This window comes from Hakea prostrata, chromosome 2 (assembly GCF_041222555.1).
Source record: "Hakea prostrata isolate BN-2017 chromosome 2, UWA_Hpros_2, whole genome shotgun sequence".
NCBI lineage: Eukaryota > Viridiplantae > Streptophyta > Magnoliopsida > Proteales > Proteaceae > Hakea > Hakea prostrata.
In genome coordinates this window covers 53,942,094-53,961,151 of record NC_142601.1, presented here as the reverse complement: position 1 = coordinate 53,961,151, position 19,058 = coordinate 53,942,094, and the positions used below count along the sequence as shown (strand labels likewise).

Sequence of the window (19,058 nt, the reverse complement as noted above, 5' to 3'; positions counted from 1 at the left end):
AATATTGTTTTTCGGCTTAATTTTCTACTAAATTCAGAGTTCGTCTAGGTATTTCTTGGCCCCAAAGAAATATTTAGGTCTACCATCCCACTTCACAAGCGGCAAGAAGGATTTACTACAAGACATTTCAGATAAGGTGTCTAATAATTTTCAAAATTGGGCTTCTCATATGCTCTATAAAGCTGGGAGAGAGATTATGATAAAGCAGTTGCTTTGACCTCTAACTCCTATGCGGCATCTTATTTTTATCTACCTAAAGCTCACCAGAAATTTTTGAGGAAAAAGACAGCAAAGTTCTATTGGGGAGGAAACAGTGAGAAGGACCACAAAATGCACTGGGTGTCTTGGAGAAGGATGTGCAAAGCAATGGATGATGGGGGGAGGCTAGGTTTCAAAGACCCAAAGCTCTAGAACATTGCTCTACTTGGAATCTAGCCTGGAGAGCATGGAAGCAACCCAACTCTCTTTGGGCCTGCACTTTTAAGCAAATCTACTTTCCTAATTCCACATTTATGGAGGATAAGGAAGGGGCATCCTTGAGTTGGACATGGAAAAGCATCTTAAAAGGGAGGGAACTGATCAGAAAAGGATTGTAGTGGATGGTAGGAACTGGAGATCATATTTGGATAGATGACTATTGGATTCCATCTACCCAAGGTTTTAGAATCATACACCCCATCGTGGAACCTCATCTCATCCCTATGGTGTTGAACTTGATTGACTCATCCACCAGAAGCTGGAAAGAAGAAGCTCTACAACATCATTCCATCAGGAGGATATCAAGCTGATTAAAAAGATAAAATTGAGTCTATTTGAATAACATGACATGCTAGTGTGGGGTCATTCCAACTTGGGCTTATATACGGCTAAGATAGGATACCACCTTCTATCAAGTGAAAGAGATGAACAAGGGGTTAATCCTAATGTTAACTAGGAGATTTGGGAGAAAATTTGGAAATTTCCTACCCTACCAAGGATCAGAGAATTCTTGTGGAGGTGCTGTGCTTAAGGACTCAGTACAACTTCAACCTTGGTAAGAAGGGGAGTCAACATTAGTCCGGAATGCAACAGGTGTGGGGCGGCAGTTGAGTCAACTAAACATATTCTGTTGGAGTGTCCCTTTGCTAGAGCATCATGGTTTGCATTTGAGCTAGCATTCATACCTCAAATCAATGAGAATTAGGTGGTCAAATTCATTGGGGTCTGGAGTGCTTTTGCAAACGTATAGAAGATTGGAAGAAGGAAATCGTAGGTCTCTGCTCTTTTATTTGCTAGAATCTCTAGAGACTCAGGAACGACTCTATTTTTAAAAGGAAGCAATGGTCACCACTTGAAGTCACACAGCAAGCTAAGAAGGCCTTTTTGGAGTTCAAAGACAACAAGCCTGAAAAGCCTTGCCCCCGTGCTCCTTACTTCATCGAAGAGTTGGATCCCACATATAGGGAACAAAATTAGAACTAAAACAAATGCATCAATGAAAATGGGTAAAGGGGGAATTGGTTTCCTTATTAGAGATGCAAGAGGGTTGAAGATTTTAATTGCTCAACCGATGGAATTCGAATTAGCGATTCAAGCTGAAGCCATTGCAGTAAGGGAAAGCCTTCTACATTGTGTTTCAGAAGGATGAATGGAATTGGAGCTGGAATTAGATTGCCTCGGCCTTATTAATGTTCTAAACCAGAATCTCAACCTCCATTCAAAATTTGGGGAATAGTCCAGGATATTGTTAAATTGGCCAATTGTGTAAGGCCTATTACATTCTATCACATTCCCAAGGAGCTTAATAGCTTGGCTGACTCATTGGCTAGATACGCTCTTATCCCTTGTGAGCAAGATGGAGCGGAATTCACCTCCTTGGTTGCCTGAGCTTTGTTCAGCTTCCTTGAGTTCGTCTAGCCCTAATGAATGATCATCTATTGACCAATTTTTTTTTTTTACTCAAGTTGCATAATTTTTTAGGATCAAACTCTTCAATTTCTTGATTTTGTGAGCTTAGTGAGCGCCTCATGATTGTGAGTGTATCACATAAAAAATTATGTTGGTCCAAAAGTCGACCATCAATTTTAAATTACCATGGACTACAAAAGTATTATATGTCTGGATGTGGCTCCTCCACAGTCAATTTTAAATTAAGGAATAGTAGAGTTTGATACTATTTATTTATTTGTAATAGGAGATTTTATATATTGGGGATGGGGGTATTACATAATAGGTAAGGCTACCTCTGAGAGGATTCGAAATTTGAACTCTCACTTGGAGTTGTTGGTTTTCTTACCAACTGAGCCACCACTCGCGATTAGCTTGATACCAATTTCTTCTTTAACTTAGTTCAGAGTGGTCATGTGTACCATCTATCTGCCAAAAAGAAAATGACATTTATACCATCTATGTTACTGAGTGGGTGTTTGGTTGACATTACATAAATAAAAATGACAAGACAAAAGGATTTCATCATTAAAAAATTTCTTAGTGTTTTGGAAAATATGAAACTGTCTTTAATAGATTTTTCTAAACAAAAACAGTCTTTGCCATTTTAGCAAGATTGTTGGAGTTGTCCTTGGAAAAATTTTCAGTGCTAGTTCTTCCTCTTGTATCCGATATTCTCTTAGGACTTAATTTTGTCATTTTGAAAAATGTCCCTTACAGTTACTAGATTATTTTATTTAATTTTTTCCTTTTTCCTAATGATACTTCTTTTCTTTTTCTTTTTATTTGTATCCAAAAAGAAGAAAAGAAAAAAAAAGTAAGCCTGTAAAGGCAAAATGTATCTTTTTCCACTCGTGTATCGGTTGTCTGCTACTATACCAGACCTGAAACTCTGAAAGGATAGTTGAACGCCTGAAGAAGGCGAAGTTGATTCAGAAAGATGCATTCTGCATTGATGCTTCGACGATTTTGTTGTTTCAACGGAGGTTCTTCTTCTTCTTCTCTCAGCTCCACACAAAAGAAGCAGCAGCTTGTCTTCATGGGTTCTCCTCAGGTACTGGTCTCTCTCTCTTTCAATTTTTGCCATAGTTGGTCTTTAACGGCTACATTTCAGGTCTCTGCATCAGTACTCGACGCCCTTCTCAATGCCTCTGCAGCTCCCGACTCCATGTTTCAGGTACTGGGTTTCATCTCCACTCTTGTTGGCCCTTTGCAGTTACTTTTAGCCCCCGCAACCGCGATTTTGTTATCTGGACAATAAGAGGATATATTTCATAATTAATGTCACGTTTCATGGGTTTCAAATGGTTTCCGGAATTAGGTTGCAGGTTTTTATAAATTCTTTATGAAGTTTTAGTTATTACCTGAGCTTCTTCTTCTTCTTTTCTTTTTTTCTTTCTTTCCTTTGAGCATTCCTGAGAAGATACTTGTTTCATACGGTAGATAGTTTTCTCAGTCACAATCACAATGGTAGGTTTGATTTGGAAAAATAAAAAAATAAAACATTCTAGCTGTAAATTCATCCCTTCAGAAATTCTCATATATTCGAGGCCCTGATGTTTTGAATCTTTATGGTTTTCCATCCTCTATAAGTATGCTTTAGAGCCACTGAGGTGGAAATTTACTCTCTGAATAATTTCATTGTTCTCAAGATTCTATCCAGAAAAAGAAATGTTCTTAAGATAATTTGATTAACGGATGAATTTGGAGTGGAACACTGATATTTGAATTCCTAGTGGATTCAATTTAGGTTGCAGCAATTGTTACACAGCCGCCTTCTGGAAGAGAGAGAGGGAGAAAGGTGCTGCCTTCACCAGTGGCACAGCGTGCTATTGAAAGAGGTTTCTCACATGACCTCATTTTGACACCTGAAAGAGCTGGAGAGGTAATTGTAACTTTTATTTCTATGAAGTATTTTTGGTTTATAGGGTATACTGTACGATGACCAATACATTTTGAGTGTTGGGTCTTTCGATGTGTGAGACTTTATTTGCAAATTAAGGATCTTCCTCCATAAAAAATTACTGAGTAATCATAGGATATAATGCCTAGATTGTCCTCTATGTGGATAATGGCATTTATTCACCTAAAACATATATTACGAATATAGATTGATGTGCCTTTATAATCTCCTCATCTTTCAATAAGGTGCTTTCCTTGAGTGATATGTTATTCCTTCCCTGTTTCTAGATACTCTGTCTATGTCTCCCTCTCCTCTTTGGCACTTTGGTTATTATGTTATTGATTTTAGGCTCATCAACCCCGTCTTGAAGGTCCACTTCTTTGTATTTTTATACCCTTCTTTATTTTCCTTATACAGAGTCTTATAAGAATGATTACAAATAGAAGACTCGGCTTGGTCAAGTGGCGTCCATTGTGACCAAGTGGTTACAGGTTTGAGTCTGTAAACAGCCTCTGTGAAATCACAAGGTTTAGGCTGCATACATTATAACCCTTCCCAGACCCCACAGTACTCTATGCACCCTTTTTATAAGAATGATTACATGTCCTCCGATGGTCTTTATATTGCTTGACAGCCTCTTCATTTGACTAGACTATGAGGAGGTTCAACGACTTTATAGGGAGAGTCAAGAGTTTTGGGGAATTTGATTATCAATGAGACACCTGCCCACCTGCCATTTATGTACAGTAAATGAGATATACGACAACAATAGTGCCTTTAGGGCAAAACCAAATAAATTCCAAGGAGGATTCTACCCTTTTATCCATAGTAGAATACTCCGCCTCAAGTTGGTTCGTAAATACATGCTTAACGTGCATGCAGAAGAATGCAAAACCTCACCACCAGGCCCTTTTCTAAACACTCATCTGGCTGATCAGTGGACTTAATAAACAGAATACTGATGGGACCTTGTTCAAGTTCTTCTTTGATGAGATGACAGTCAATCTCCATGTGTTTCGTCTGATCATGCAAACAGGATAATGATAATGCTAAAGCATCATGGGAAGTTGGACAGAGGCACTGAGATTTTGAAGCAAACCTTGAAGCCATGTCAACTGACATATATCCTGGGCCAGAAAATGAAATTCCACTTTACCACTTGATCTAGCAACCATTTCTTGTTTATTGCTTGTGCGGAGATACCACATTCCAACCAACATAATAACTGTAACCTGAAATTGATCCTCTATCATCAGGAGATAGCTCAATATGTATCTGTAAATTCTTCAATATGCATGTGATAACAAAGAGAGAAGAGGGGATTCTTTTTCGGGAGCAAACTAAAGTATTTCAAAATACAAATATTGCCTATATATGACAATATGAGTACAGTAAGGATCATGCATATGCTGACTAACCTAACAATCCACACTAACTGCATAGGTTATGTTGGTGATATGGGAGAGAGAAATTAACTTGCCAACCAATATTTTGGTATCTTCCGTTGTCAACTGGTACTCCTTACTTTTGAGATGGCCATTAGCCTCAAGTGGTCTATCTGCCAGCTTGCACCCAAGCATCCGTATCTCTAGATATAAATCAAGGATATATCAGGATGACCTAATACCCATATTACAACAGAGTTTCAACTCTAATTGTTGTTTAATGTCGGCCGCCATCATGCTTCTCTTAGGAGTCCTATTTATTTATTTCTATGCAATTAAGTCATTGTATTTTGTGCCTGGGTTTTGCTCACAAAGAGCATCATTGCTTGTAAATATCGTGCAGGAAACATTTTTGTCCAATTTGAGAGCTTTGGAGCCTCACCTTTGTGTTACAGCAGCATATGGGAACATTTTGCCTAGCAAGTTTCTGAATATTCCGACACTGGGTGAGTTGAAAAGTTGAGCTTCTTGTTTAAGCTTTTACATTATTTCTATGAAGTGCAATGCTTATTCAAGGCAAAACTTGTTTATTTTGTATCTATCTGCTGTTGAATATTTGAATGTGTCCCAGAATTGGTGTTTTAGCTGTTGATGCCCTAACCCTGGTTCCTGTATGAGGATTGTATGCAGTGGGTTACCGGAATTAGAAGGCCTTGGCAGCTGCACTCCTGATTCTTGAAATGCTGGTTGAAATTAGTTCAGGTGTTCTTGAGTTTGATGCAGTCCGAGTTAGCCAAATTATGGTTACTGAAGTCTTAAATAATAAATCCATTGAACCATGCAGATTTTCTTTTTGCATATCTTGACTTAACAGTTTATTAAAGGTGCTTCACATACATCTATATGGGGGCTTTATTTTCTATGGGATTCAAAAGAACTCCAAGAAGTTGGTGGTTGAAGAAACATTAAAACTCAGCCTTCCCAAAGTAGTTGCTTTTTACTTTGCGCCCAACCTTACTCTCTGCTATTCTTTGTATCCTCAAGATAAATTAGATGGTGCCATCAATCTACACCACTGTCATAACATAAGCACAAAAATGAGGGGGGGGGGGGGGGGGGGAAATCTCAGACAATCATGCACGAAATGCAGTGACTTTTCTGTGTTTCAACATAGGTGCTTACATCCACCAGAGAGAACCAAAATTTTTTAAAACCCAAAACCATTGTACTTAAAAATTTTTCTACTGACAAGAAAATATTATCTCTCTCTCCACCTTATTGTTTGGTGACCTTGAGGGTATCTCCTAAGAGACAAATAATTGTGCACCCTACAAATGTTGATTCTCAAGCACAAAATTTCACCCTTGAATGTGTATTGGGCTCAGAAGGGACTTGGTAAACCATAACAAGTGTAATAATAACTACATAGGCTCTAAATAATACAAAGACACAAGCCCCACAACCACATCCAACCTGGTCTATCAATAGGCTTCATAGGCAGTGCAATATTTTGAAAGAGTTAACTGTGAGTTAACTGCTTAACCTACAGAAAATAGGCAAGAAAAGTTGCTACCAGATCTCAGGGTTCAAGCTAGAAACAAATTTGAAGTTGAAAAAGGTTGATGGGCTATGAAATCATATATGAGCAGTCAAATGAGAGAATCAATTCAATTTGTTGAGAAATACGATATTGGTAGAATGGCTTATCGATCAATGATCTCAAGCCCTCTATTTATAATTAAGAGGAAGGTACACTATTACATAAATACCCTGACTTGGGTAACAAGAAAATAGAAATCTACATGAATACAAACTCTAATTGAACTCCTAGTAGAATCCTACACTCCCCCTCAAGTTGAGGCATAAATATTTGTCATGTCCAACTTGCTTACAATAGGAAGGAAATCTCTTTCTTTCAAACCCTTAGTGAAAACATTTGCTACTTGGTTTCTAGACTTCACAAAAGGCATACAGACATGCCCTTGTTCCAGTTTTCCTTTGACAAAAAACCTGTCAATTTCAATGAGCTTAGTTCGATCATGTTGCACCAGATTATTAGCAATACTAATAGCAGCCTTGTTGTCACAATATAATATCATAGGGTTTGGAATTTGGACTCCAAAATCTTACAGCAAGCCTTTTGATGCAGAATTGGCTGCAGATACAAAAGAGAGAAAAGCCCAAAGCCCAAGCCCATTAAAGCCTAAGGACATGACCCAAAACAGCCTATGGCTTGCATGGGCTAGGACTATTGGAGTGGGTTAAAATGAGCCCATGGTTTCATGGGCTTGGATCACTTTAGTGGAAGAAGAATATCAGCCCACTATTTTGAACTAAGCCTAAGTCTAGCTTTGAAAAGTCAACAAAAGGAGCTAGTAGGTGGTGTTGGTTAGTGGTGGGGTATAGTTGGTGGATATTTCCATTATTGTTTTGACTAGTGGTGTTGGGTAGTAGTTGGATGTTTCCAATGTTGTTTTGACTAGTGGTGTTGGGTAGTAGTTGGACGTTTCCATTAATGTTTGTAGTAGGTTGTGTTAGCTAGTGGTTGGATGTTACCATTAATGTTTTTGTCTCTTTAGAATGCTATATAAAGAGACTTATGTAAATAGTGAAGAAACAACTGGTGAAATGAAATCAAATTGCTTGCTAGCATTCCTCTTCTTGGAGAACCCTTGTGTTTGATCAAGGTAGATTGGTGTTCGATCCAATCGATCCACCTTGCGGTGAGAAGCCCGGGTGTTAAGACTCCTTGTGTTTGATCAAGGAAGGTTGGTGTTTGATCCAATCGATCCACCTTGCGGTGAGAAGCCCGGGTGTTACATGTTACTTTGTTGTCCTTATTGTTCTCTTAATTCTCTTATATTGTTCCATCCATTCTTCTTTATAGTATATTGCTGTTTTGAAGACCTAGTTAGTCCTTGTTCTTAAACCAATATCCTTGTTCTACCACTTAGGTTTTCAGCCTTCCATTATATCTGAATTTTATCTATCTTAAGTCTATCAAATATGAAGTTGATTCCGTATGAAATTTCCTATTTGGCTACTGTTTTGATCATTCATATACAGTACTACATTACCTTTCAACCATAGTAGGTCACAAACTCCACGAACCATAGCTCTATATTTAGCTTCATGACTGGATAGAGCTACCACATTCTGTTTCTTACTTCTCTAAGTAACTAGATTACCTCCAACAAAGGTACAGTAAGTTGAAATTGATTTCTTATCTGGAGATCCAACCCAGTCTGCATCAGTGTATGCTTGTACTTTTAAATTATCAGTGGGAGACAGAAGTATTCCTTTTCTAGGAGTTCCCTTTAAATACTGTAGTATTCTGGTAACAACATTCATATGAGCTAAATATGGATTATGCATTGGCTCACTATCCCCACGGCATAAGCGATGTTTGGCCTGGTGTGGGACAAGTAAATAAGCTTCTCTACCAGCCTTTGGTATCTTCCTTTGTCCACTGGTTCTCCCTATTTTTCTTTAAGTTTAGCTCCAGCTTCAATAGGGGTATCAACTGCTTTACACCCCAACATTCCCACTTCTGATAATAAATCTAGGACATACTTTCTTTGGGATAGGAATATACCCTTCTCTGATCGAGCCACCTCAATCCCTAAGAAATACTGTAATTTTCCTAGATCTTTAATCTCAAACTCTCTACTAAGAAAGTCCTTCAACCTTTGAATTTCTTCACAATCATTCCCTGTGATGACAATATCATCTACATAAACAATGAGAAGTGTGATGTTAGTACCTGAGAAGTGTGATGTTAGTACCTGACTTTTTGACAAATAGTGTATGATCAGCATTGCTTTGCTTGTACCCAATAGAAGTCATTGCCTTCAGGAGGAGTCCAAACTAGCATCTAGGAGACTGTTTTAACCTATAAATTGACCTCTTCAACCGACAAACTTTCCTTGTAGTATTGTCATCGAAGAAACCATGTGGGATTTCCATATATACTTCTTTCGCTAACTCCCCATGTAAGAAGACATTCTTTACATCTAGTTGGTGCAAGTTCCAGTCTTTGTTCACAGCTATAGACAACAGAACTCTGACAGTGTTTAGTTTAGCAACAGGGGCAAAAGTCTCCTGATAATCAATCCCATAGGTCTGGGTAAGCCCCTTTGCAACTAGCTAGCTTTCAACTTGTTGACTGATCCATCCATATTTTGTTTAACCACAAACACCCATTTATAGGTCACTAGTTTTTTTTTCCTGGAGGAAGTATAACCAGCTCCCAAGTTTCATTTTTCTTCATTGCCTGCATTTCCTCTACCATAGTTGCCTTCCATCTCTTATTAGCATAGGCTTCTTGCCAACTTTTAGGAACAGATATAGATGATAGAGAGGATATTAAAGCACAGTAAGAGTCAGACAAAGAGTCATAAGAGACATATTTAGCTATGGGAGGCTGAGTGCAAGATCTGACTCATTTTCTCACAGTAATAGGAAGATCAGAAGAAGATACCTTAAGGGGAACAATAGAATCTGCTTTTGGAGTAGGAGACTGAAGTGGTAACGTGTCACCTTTCTCTACCTGCTTTAGCTAGTTGTAATTCTTCCCCTGATAAGTCTGCAACTCCTTATTCTGGTCAATTTGGTTTTGAAAGACCTAAACAGTGTGCCTCATAGGAGTGATCTCCCCCTGGCTAGGTTCTTCACATGGTTCAAAAAATGAAAGAGTCCTCAGGTATACTAACCGAAGTCTCCCCCTGGTTAGGAAACTCTTCTTGAACTCTTAAGTTGTGTTGGTGTGTGATAAGAAGATCTAGAGTTGGAAAGAACACTTCTCCTCTAGGACTCTCCCCCTGGAGAGTTGTATAGTAAGGGCAAGACTCATTAAAAGTTACATCCATGGATACAACGGTTTTCCTGGAAGGAGGATGATAACATTTGTACCCTTTCTGAGTAGCAAGAATCTGTAAAAATATGCAACGTAGGCCGCGGGGAGCCAGCTTACTCTGGTGGGTTGTGATTCTGGTATAACACATACATCCAAAAATCTTTGGGGGAATAATAAAAGAAGAGTCTCCCTGGAGAATCTCATATGGATATTTAAAACCAAATATCCTACTATTCAAGGTAAGAAGTAGTGAGTATAGCATCACTCCAGTATTGGTCAGGTGCATTCATAACAATCATAATTGAACGGGCTATTTCTAAAAGATGCCGATTCTTCCTTTCGACAACCCTATTTTGGCCGGCTGTATCAACACAACTGATCTGGTGTATTATGTCAGAGTCAGAGAGATATTTTTGAAATTTACCATCAATATACTCGTGCCATTGTCACCTGTGAATGATCTTCACAGTGGCATTGAACTGAGTTTTAATCATATTATAAAAATCGAGAAAACATGGAAAACCTCATTTTTTTGTTTTAAAAGATGAATCCATATAGAACGAGAGTGACAATCAATAAAAGTAACAAAGTACCTATGGCCAGTAATAGACACGCGTTGGCAAGAACCCCACACATCAATATGAATGAGCATAAAAGGAATATATTTTTTGTTATGAAGAGAAGGTAAATAAGTAGAACGAGTCTGCTTCACAAAAATGCAGGCTTCACAAAAAAATTATCCTCATTACAAGAAGAAACCAAATTATGAAATATATTCTTAAGAGTTCCTAGAGGGGGGTGACCTAGCCTACGGTGCCACTGATGAAGGTCTGATATTACCGAATGGACCGGATTAGAAGATGTAAGTCAGAGCAGAAGCAGATCCTACAATCAACTTGAGCAAATAAAGTCCATTGTCTAGTTTACCACGTCCAATCTCCTTCCTTGTGACCAGATCCTGGAAGACAAAGTAAGATGGGAAAAAAATCACTTTACAATTCAAGTCATGTGTAAGACTACTGATAGAGAGCAAGTTAGTAGAGAAAGAGGGAGCATGTAAAACTTTAGATAGAAAGTGATGGAGAATGCTGAATGATCCCTTTTCCAGCAATGGAAGAATAGGAGCCATCAACAATTCAAACTTTATCCTTTCCAAAAGTTGAAGAATATTGTAAGAAAAAGGAGGATAAACCTGTTATATGATCTGTGGCTCCTGTATCAATGATCCAAAGAGTAGAAATTGAAGAAACTTGGAAGCCTGTAAAAGTTTTACCTGAAGTAGCAAGGTAGGAGTTGGTATGAGTAGTAGAGGAAGCAGTGGTAGAGGCGGTGTTGGCAGTAGAAGACTGCAGAATACGTCGCAGAGTAGCTAACTCCTCTTGTGAAAGACCAACGTCTGTAGAGGGTGTGGTGGAAACTGTCTCAAAAAGATTAGCCTTTGGTTTTCCCTTTCTTTGAGTTCTTTTTTGCTCAAAATCAGCAGGCTTCCTATGCAGTTTCCTACAATTGGCCTTGGTATGATATGGTTTGTGATAGTGCTCACACTTGACAGTCTCCTTAGCCAGATCAAATTTAGTGCGAACAAACTGTAAGGCTGATTTCTCCATAATAGGAGTATGAAGCATGGCTAATCGATGACTTTCCTCACGTTGAACAAGAGCATTAGATTGTTCTAGTGTAGGAAAGGGAGAACGACTTAATACTCGCACTCTGATCTGATCGTACTCCACATTCAAACCTGCCAAGAAGTCATATACCCGAATCTTATCAATGTGCTTCCTATAAGTAGTCATATCATCTGGGTTAGTGGGGTGATAATCCCCGTAATGATCCAACTCCTGCCAAAGAGATCGCAACGCGGCATAATATTGGGCCACAGTCAGTTCCTTTTGGGTAGTCTCATAAAGTTTCTTTCGTAGTTCATAAATCTGTGCATCATTCCCCAACTAGCCATATGTTTCAGTAGTAGCCTTCCAGATTTGGGCTGTAGTAGCAAGTAATAGATATCCACGGACAATATTTGGAATCATGGAATTAAAAAGAAATGACATAATAAGAGCCACTCGAGATCCATTTATCCTGTAAAACACCAATGGTAGTAGGTTACTAGGTTTGATAGTAGCGCCTGTAATGTGTCCAACAAGTCCTCTTTTGGCAATAGTCAAATAAGCAGAGCGAGAGCAGATCAAATAATTTGTTTCATCAAATCTCACCGTAAGATGATGAAGATTGGGATAATGTTCAGAGCCAATGGGAGAAGGAGTACCATCAATAGTTGTCATGTTGACAAAATTGGCTACTGTTCTTCTGTCTTCACCCTTTTGAAGTAACAGAAATGTCGCAGAATGCAATAGTCGAACCGCCCACACAATTCATTTTTTTTTTTTACGAAAAATTATGAAAGAAATTACAAATAAACCAACCCTTGAAACATCAATAAACCAATAGAACCAGAGATAACCAAATATGGTTCGGCCAAAGGATGGATGGTCTGACCTGGTCTACTCCATGCTATGGGTTTAATAGGATTAAACTTCAGAAGCATCGAGGTTTACCTGGGATTCTCTGAACTTTCTCTTCCAGAATAGTTTCCTTTGCGCTGGATGAACGGAGATGGTCACGTTGCCGCCGCTGCAATCGATGGAAAAAGAAGTGCAGCTGACAACGGAATTTCAATACCTGGTTCTTGAGTTCTGAAGAATTTTAGTTGCCACTCGCCACTGACCAGTCTGAAAGGAAAAAAAAAAAAAAAATGACAACGGAGATGGAGAAGATGGAGACTAGGTTTGGAATCAGGAGAGAGAGACAAGGTGTGGTAGAAAGATGGTTGCGAAAGTTCTGGAATCATGATCATAATAGGTTTTCCGCCACGCGCTTTGATTTCAGAAGCATAAAGAGCCAAAAAATAAAACAGCTTTGAAGCCAGCAAGGGAAGGGGCTGCGTTGTCGATACCATTAGGGGTTTTGTGCAAAGAGAGTTCGAAGAAAGGGCGATGGTGATGGTGATGGAAGCAGAGATATGGCGATGGCGATGACGATGGGTTTGAAGAACTGCCAGAAAGAAAAGGAGATGGGCGATGGGTTTCGATACTCTTTCTGCAACAGCGACAGCGAGAGAGAGGCGAGGAGGTAGGTTCGACACTTTTTTTTTTTTCCACTTCCTTAATTGAATTTAGGCTCTAATACCATGTTGAGAAACACGATATTGGTAGAATGGCTTATCGATCAATGATCCAAACCCTCTATTTATAATTAAGAGGAAGGTACACTATTACATAAATACCCTGACTTGGGTAACAAGAAATAGAAATCTACATGAATACAAACTCTAATTGAACTCCTAGTAGAATCCAACACAATTAACAATCTGTTGTCATTTCCATCATTTTGATTTTTAAATACCTCTTGAAACACCTTCCTGATGTATTTGATTGAGTAGAGGCTGATCTGTACTTGATATGGATTCATTAGCAGTATCTATCATATTTCATCTGCATGGGTAAACTGGTGCATTAGTGGGATAAAGATACCAGAGATAGTAGCATATTTCACTAACCAAATAGTATATAATATGAGGAGAAATAGGCTAGTGGCATGAACGGAAAAAGTTGATGAGTTCTCAAACGGTAGAGTCACTAAAGCCTTTGGAATGAGTTCAATTATATTTAAGTTCATTGTCTTAGTATTGGGATTTGTTTTCGTCTGTATCAATTAATAATCTTTTTTTTTTTAATTTTTATTATTGATTTACCATATTTTTAATTTTGATTTTTTTAAGAGGACATCGACAGGGTAAGAGGACATCAATGAAAGACCCTGGAGAGAGTGGGATATTCAACCCAACCCAAACTTCTCTGTTTTTCATTTGGTTAGTTTATCTGTAGAAGAATTTCATCTTGTTCAAAATTCATTGTTTCAGGTACAGTCAATATACACCCAAGTCTGCTGCCTCTCTACCGTGGAGCTGCTCCTGTTCAAAGAGCATTGCAGGTTTTCTTTATCCTTTTAAGATTTCTACGAAGATGTGTTCATTCCAAATGCTTACTTATGCAAACCTTCTATTAACAATGTATATAATTGCCTCTAATTTCTGAGCTAGGATGGTGTTAAAGAAACAGGAGTATCACTTGCATTCACAGTTCGTGCCCTGGATGCAGGACCAGTTATTGCCTCAGAAAAAGTAGAAGTCAATGATCATATAAAGGTACTGCATGTAATCCATGTTTTAGATTAATGTCAGCACAATATTATCAGAGGTCAGATGTCTAAGACATGTTGGTCACTTACTATGAACTATATTTAAGAATTTACTTGAATCACTTGATAACCAAAATGCTTTTCTTGTACTCCTTTTCAATGCATGCCTGGACTTTCATGTGGGAGGAAGTGCCATCCTAAAGCTGGCTTCTTTTAAAAGCAAAGTCTAGATTATTAAGTCTTCATTGAAATCTATCAAAATTGACAGTCTACTTACTTTACCCCTCTAAATATTTTGGTGAACAGACTTGGGGACTTAATGTCAAGTGTATTCAGATGACAATCGAGTAAATAAATACATGGGTCACGAACAGATATTTCTTTTATCTCAATTTTCATCAATTAAAGGTACCAAAGACTGGCTAGATTCTGCTGTACACCATGGTGGTTCCAGCACCTTCTCTCTCTTGGTCAAATCTGATCTTGTTTAGGGGTGGCAACTGGTTGGGTAGTCTCAGTTAGTAGCCTTCTTACCCTTTAGGGATGTAGGTCTTTTACATGTGCTGTTAGTACATGTGAAAATTCAGAGAATTTGAGAGGCAAATACACGTCGTAGGTAAAGCATCATGAATGGTATAAAGTGTGTCAGATTTTTGGGCTGGGGAATGGGGATTTTAAATGGATGTTGACTTATGGACTTGTAGCCTGTGGATTATGAATTCTTGGTTAAGTATGGGTATGGAGCTACGGTTTCCTTAAGTACGTACAACTCTCCTTGGTTAAAGGGGGAAGGTGAGTGCCCCTTATTACCTTAAGCACCCCATTTCCTTGTAAGGTGTAAAGTACTTCCCCTTAACCTCCATACTTGGTTAGGTAAGGTAGGTGAAAGTATACCTGTGTCTAATTGGTTTCTTGTTGTCTATAAATGAATGATATCTGTCCTCTCACTATTGATGCAGTACAGATCTTAAGCCATTATGCAATATATGTGTGCGTGTGTGTATGTAAAGTATGCTTTCAGTGTCCTCATGCACCTGTATGCTTTATATGACTTGAACCACTGGATCTGAAGGCCTGAAATGATATACAAAGAAGTAAACCATATACCCATGGTTCAGTTGAAGATATTGTGCTATATAGAGAAAATGAATGAATTTGGTCATAGTCTTTTTCACTTTTCTCTTACTCTAGCAATTAGCTTCGTCATCTGAATGAAGAATGTTTTTGTTTTTTCCTTCCTTTTTCTAGCTTCAGTTTCAGCATTGCTTATAATTGCTCCATTTGCTTTGAGTGTACAGATGTTTCTGATATAAAATAGTGGTTCTTATCTATATTTTCATATTCATTCTTGTTGGATGCTTGACATGCAGGCCCCAGGGTTACTTGAATTGCTTTTTAATGAAGGTATGCATTTTAATTATTTATTTGTCGATATAGAAGTGACCTGTATGGTGTATTCTTCTTTCTATATCCTAGATTATGCAATAATGCCATAAAATTCTTTTTGTCCTGGAGGAATTGGAAAATGTGTCGAACACTATTGTGCTTGTTGTATTCTTTTAATTTTTATATGCATAACCATGTCCTTACTGCAGTGAATTGTTACTAATTCGAAATTAAAATGACCTTTTCACTGTTGTGGATTTCATCAGTTCGTTATCAGATACAAGTCATTGACGACCTGCTACTTATTCTGTATAAATCAAGCATGTTGTTTCTACCCATTTATGCTAGCAATAGCATTTCCCTCTTTTCAGAGTTTGACAAATTTTGCATGGATTCTCTTTCCTCATAGGAAAATGCCTCAAGAGGCGCCTAAGCCATGTTTTTCTTTTCTGTCCAACTTTTATTGTTGCTAGAAGATGTGTAAGGTTTTTAACAAATTCCAAAGTGGGATGATAGGTAGTGGAAGTTATGGTTTTGGGACATCCAGAGAAAAGATATGGTTTTGGGATATCCAGAGACACTAAGGTTTGAATCAGATAGAGGGGATGGATTAGGGTTTTAACAATTTAGGGAAAGGATGGGGGAAGGTTGTGTTTCAATAGACCCACGATCGGGTGGAATGGAAAAGCATCAGAGTTTAACAAGACCTAAATAGGTAGAAAGAACTTGAGGATCAAAATTCACACTTGGAAGTTGGAACTAGGGTAATGATGTGGGAAAGAAAAAGGATGGGGAAGCTGGCAGTTAGGGGGGAAAAGGGGAGGTAGGGAAGCTTGTGCTTGGTCTTGGGAATAGGTTTGAAGCTTTCCTGAATCAATCTTGATGGATCTTGAATCTTTTCTTTTCTCTTCTTCTTCTTCTTCTTTATTTTATTTTATTTTATTTTATTTTTCTTCTTGGTATTCTGCTGTTTTTCTTTCTTGAAAATTCTGCCCTTTCTTTTCTTGGATTTCGGTTCAGATTCAAAGTGGGAATTGTATTGCAGAAATTCTGCAGTACAAATAAGGGGCTGTGATGGGATTTTCTTTAGGTTTTTGGGCTGTTGCTAGGCTGGGGGAGGAGATTGAAGGTTAGAAGAAGAGAGGGAAGATGGGGAAAAAGCTGGGTAATCAACTTACTTGAGAGAGAGGGATGTTGGAGAGATTCTTGGAGTTTTCAAAGCTGCCGCAGGGTTTTCTCAGCCCTGAAGCACCATGGCACTTCCTGTCTGCAAGCTTCATATTTTATGCATAAGCTGAATTGAATTAAACCATGGACCTGAATTTATAATCTAATATTGAGACTCCTACTTGAAATCTTAAAGAAAATCAAAACCGACTTCTAACTAGGTGGTGGGTGTTGAATCCACCAAATAATCCTTCTCTAAATTAAAATCTCTGATAGCAGTGATTAAGGTCGTATCCAAAAGATTGGTGAAGATTCATTACTTGATAAATTTTTTTTTGGGGGGGGGGGGGGGGGGGGGGGGGCTGAAGTAATTAACAAGAAAATTAGGATAGCAAAACTTTCAATCAAGAATTAGTTTAAGTATTGATTCCCTCAATTGGTCATTGACTTAAAGATAAAAACTTAAATTTCGAATAGATGGGTTTTGGTCATTGAGGATCAATCCGCTAGCAACCAATCTTTTCCTACTTTCTTGATAACCTTTGGATCCATTCTACGAGTTATTTCCCACACCAATAAACATAACCTTCAGATCAGCCCTATGAGTTATGCCTATCAGTTGCATTAAGCATTAAAGACCCAATCTTTAGTCAATAAACCCGAAAATGCCTTGTTTATTTAACTAGGATATACATTCTTATAGCAAATTTTCTAGGGCTAAGGGCATTGATTACCCTTTGACGATGTTATTCGTCACTTATGTTAGAATAATCAATAAATAACTTTCTAATTGACTAACTATTGAAATTAACCATCAAACAATAGGCTTATTGTCTAAGTATTAGTCCAATACATGATAAACATGGAAAATTTATAACTACCCGAGAATTAAAGAAGTAAACTAATTACTCGGAGTCTCACAATTATCGGAAATTAAAACTTCTATTAATCTTGATTAAAAGACAGAATTAGCTAGACATGAGAAAGAAGAACAAAGAAATGAAAACTGAAGAAAACATCGTATCCTTACTTCCTTAGAACTATGGCCTCCTCTTGTTGTGGTGTGATGTTCATTCTCCGGAAATGCTTCCTTTTTATAGAGGTTTCCTGCCGATTTTGCTTCCTTTCCAATTTTGTCATTTCCATTGTTCTCCTTACCAATTCAATTGTTTCCATTCTTCCTCCTTGCCTATTCAATGGTTTCCATTCTTCCTCTTTGCCTATTTGGTTGTTTCCATTCTCCTTTTTGCCCATGCAATTGTTTCTAGTTTAGTTGCTTTCCAATTCAACTTCTTCCTAAGATGTCAGAACATATGAAATTTTTGGTTATCGAATGGAGACATTTTATGAAAATACTCCAAATTTAGACTTAATCAATCCTCCATCTTTGGGCCTAGTTCTTTCATCTGGTTCAACTTTCCTTCAATCTAAAAATGTGGTGTTGCGGTTCTAAGCCACTCTTTTCCTGGATTTTAATATCCAAACGCTCCAATCTGTCTATTTAGCACAAAAATAATAAAAATCTACATAAAGAAGCAACTTATCAAATTAAAATACAATGGAATTGATATAATATTAATGCAATTGAAATACCTATGACTAGGACTCTAATTAGGGATACACTTGAATGTAGGATATCCTTTATAACTCAACACTTGTCAACCGGTGAAAGGAAATCTTCTAAACAACTTGCAAAACTAATTAATTACTTATCCGAAGGAATCTTCTTTTAAAATAGATTCCAACTAGGACTCTTTAATAACTCACAGAATAGTATTTTAAAATTTTACTTTAGATCCATGACCCTTGGATCTAGGGGTTCCAACAAGATCCCTTTTGAGCCCAAAAGGGAATGGGAAAATGACCAAAATACCCCTGGGGTATTCGGCCATCTTTGGATTGGGTCTTTTGGGTCTGGGCTTTGGGCCCAAACCTACCAACTTACTATTTTATATTTTATTTTATCTTTTGAGTAAAATATTTTATTTTGGAATGATATCGATAACTTCAACTAATGTATTAAAAGCAAGTGATTCTATATTGAATGATTTACCCATAATAAATACAAGAAAAAACAATGGAATCATAATCTAGCCTCCAACATTTTTTTGTTTCGTTGATCATAGGTTACCATAATCTTCCAAATTATCCATTTGAGGTTTCTTATGCTCCAATTTCCTGATGGGTATTGATTTCTAAAGTCGCATAACTTTTGTACATGCCATTGGATTGTCCGTTG

At 37.8% G+C, this 19,058-nt stretch overlaps 1 protein-coding gene across 1 annotated transcript in view; it reads left to right on the top strand.

The window, feature by feature from the left end:
- Positions 1-2,764: 2,764 nt before the first annotated feature.
- Positions 2,765-19,058, top strand: part of PDE194 (formyltransferase) — a 31,239-nt gene continuing 14,945 nt past the window's right edge. Inside the window, exons 1-7 of the mRNA XM_089145100.1 lie at positions 2,765-2,980; positions 3,041-3,103; positions 3,677-3,811; positions 5,618-5,720; positions 13,989-14,059; positions 14,169-14,273; positions 15,637-15,670. Coding sequence (XP_089001226.1) covers positions 2,867-2,980; positions 3,041-3,103; positions 3,677-3,811; positions 5,618-5,720; positions 13,989-14,059; positions 14,169-14,273; positions 15,637-15,670 — 625 coding nt within the window. The 5' untranslated portion in view covers positions 2,765-2,866. The remainder of the gene's footprint in view (positions 2,981-3,040; positions 3,104-3,676; positions 3,812-5,617; positions 5,721-13,988; positions 14,060-14,168; positions 14,274-15,636; positions 15,671-19,058) is intronic.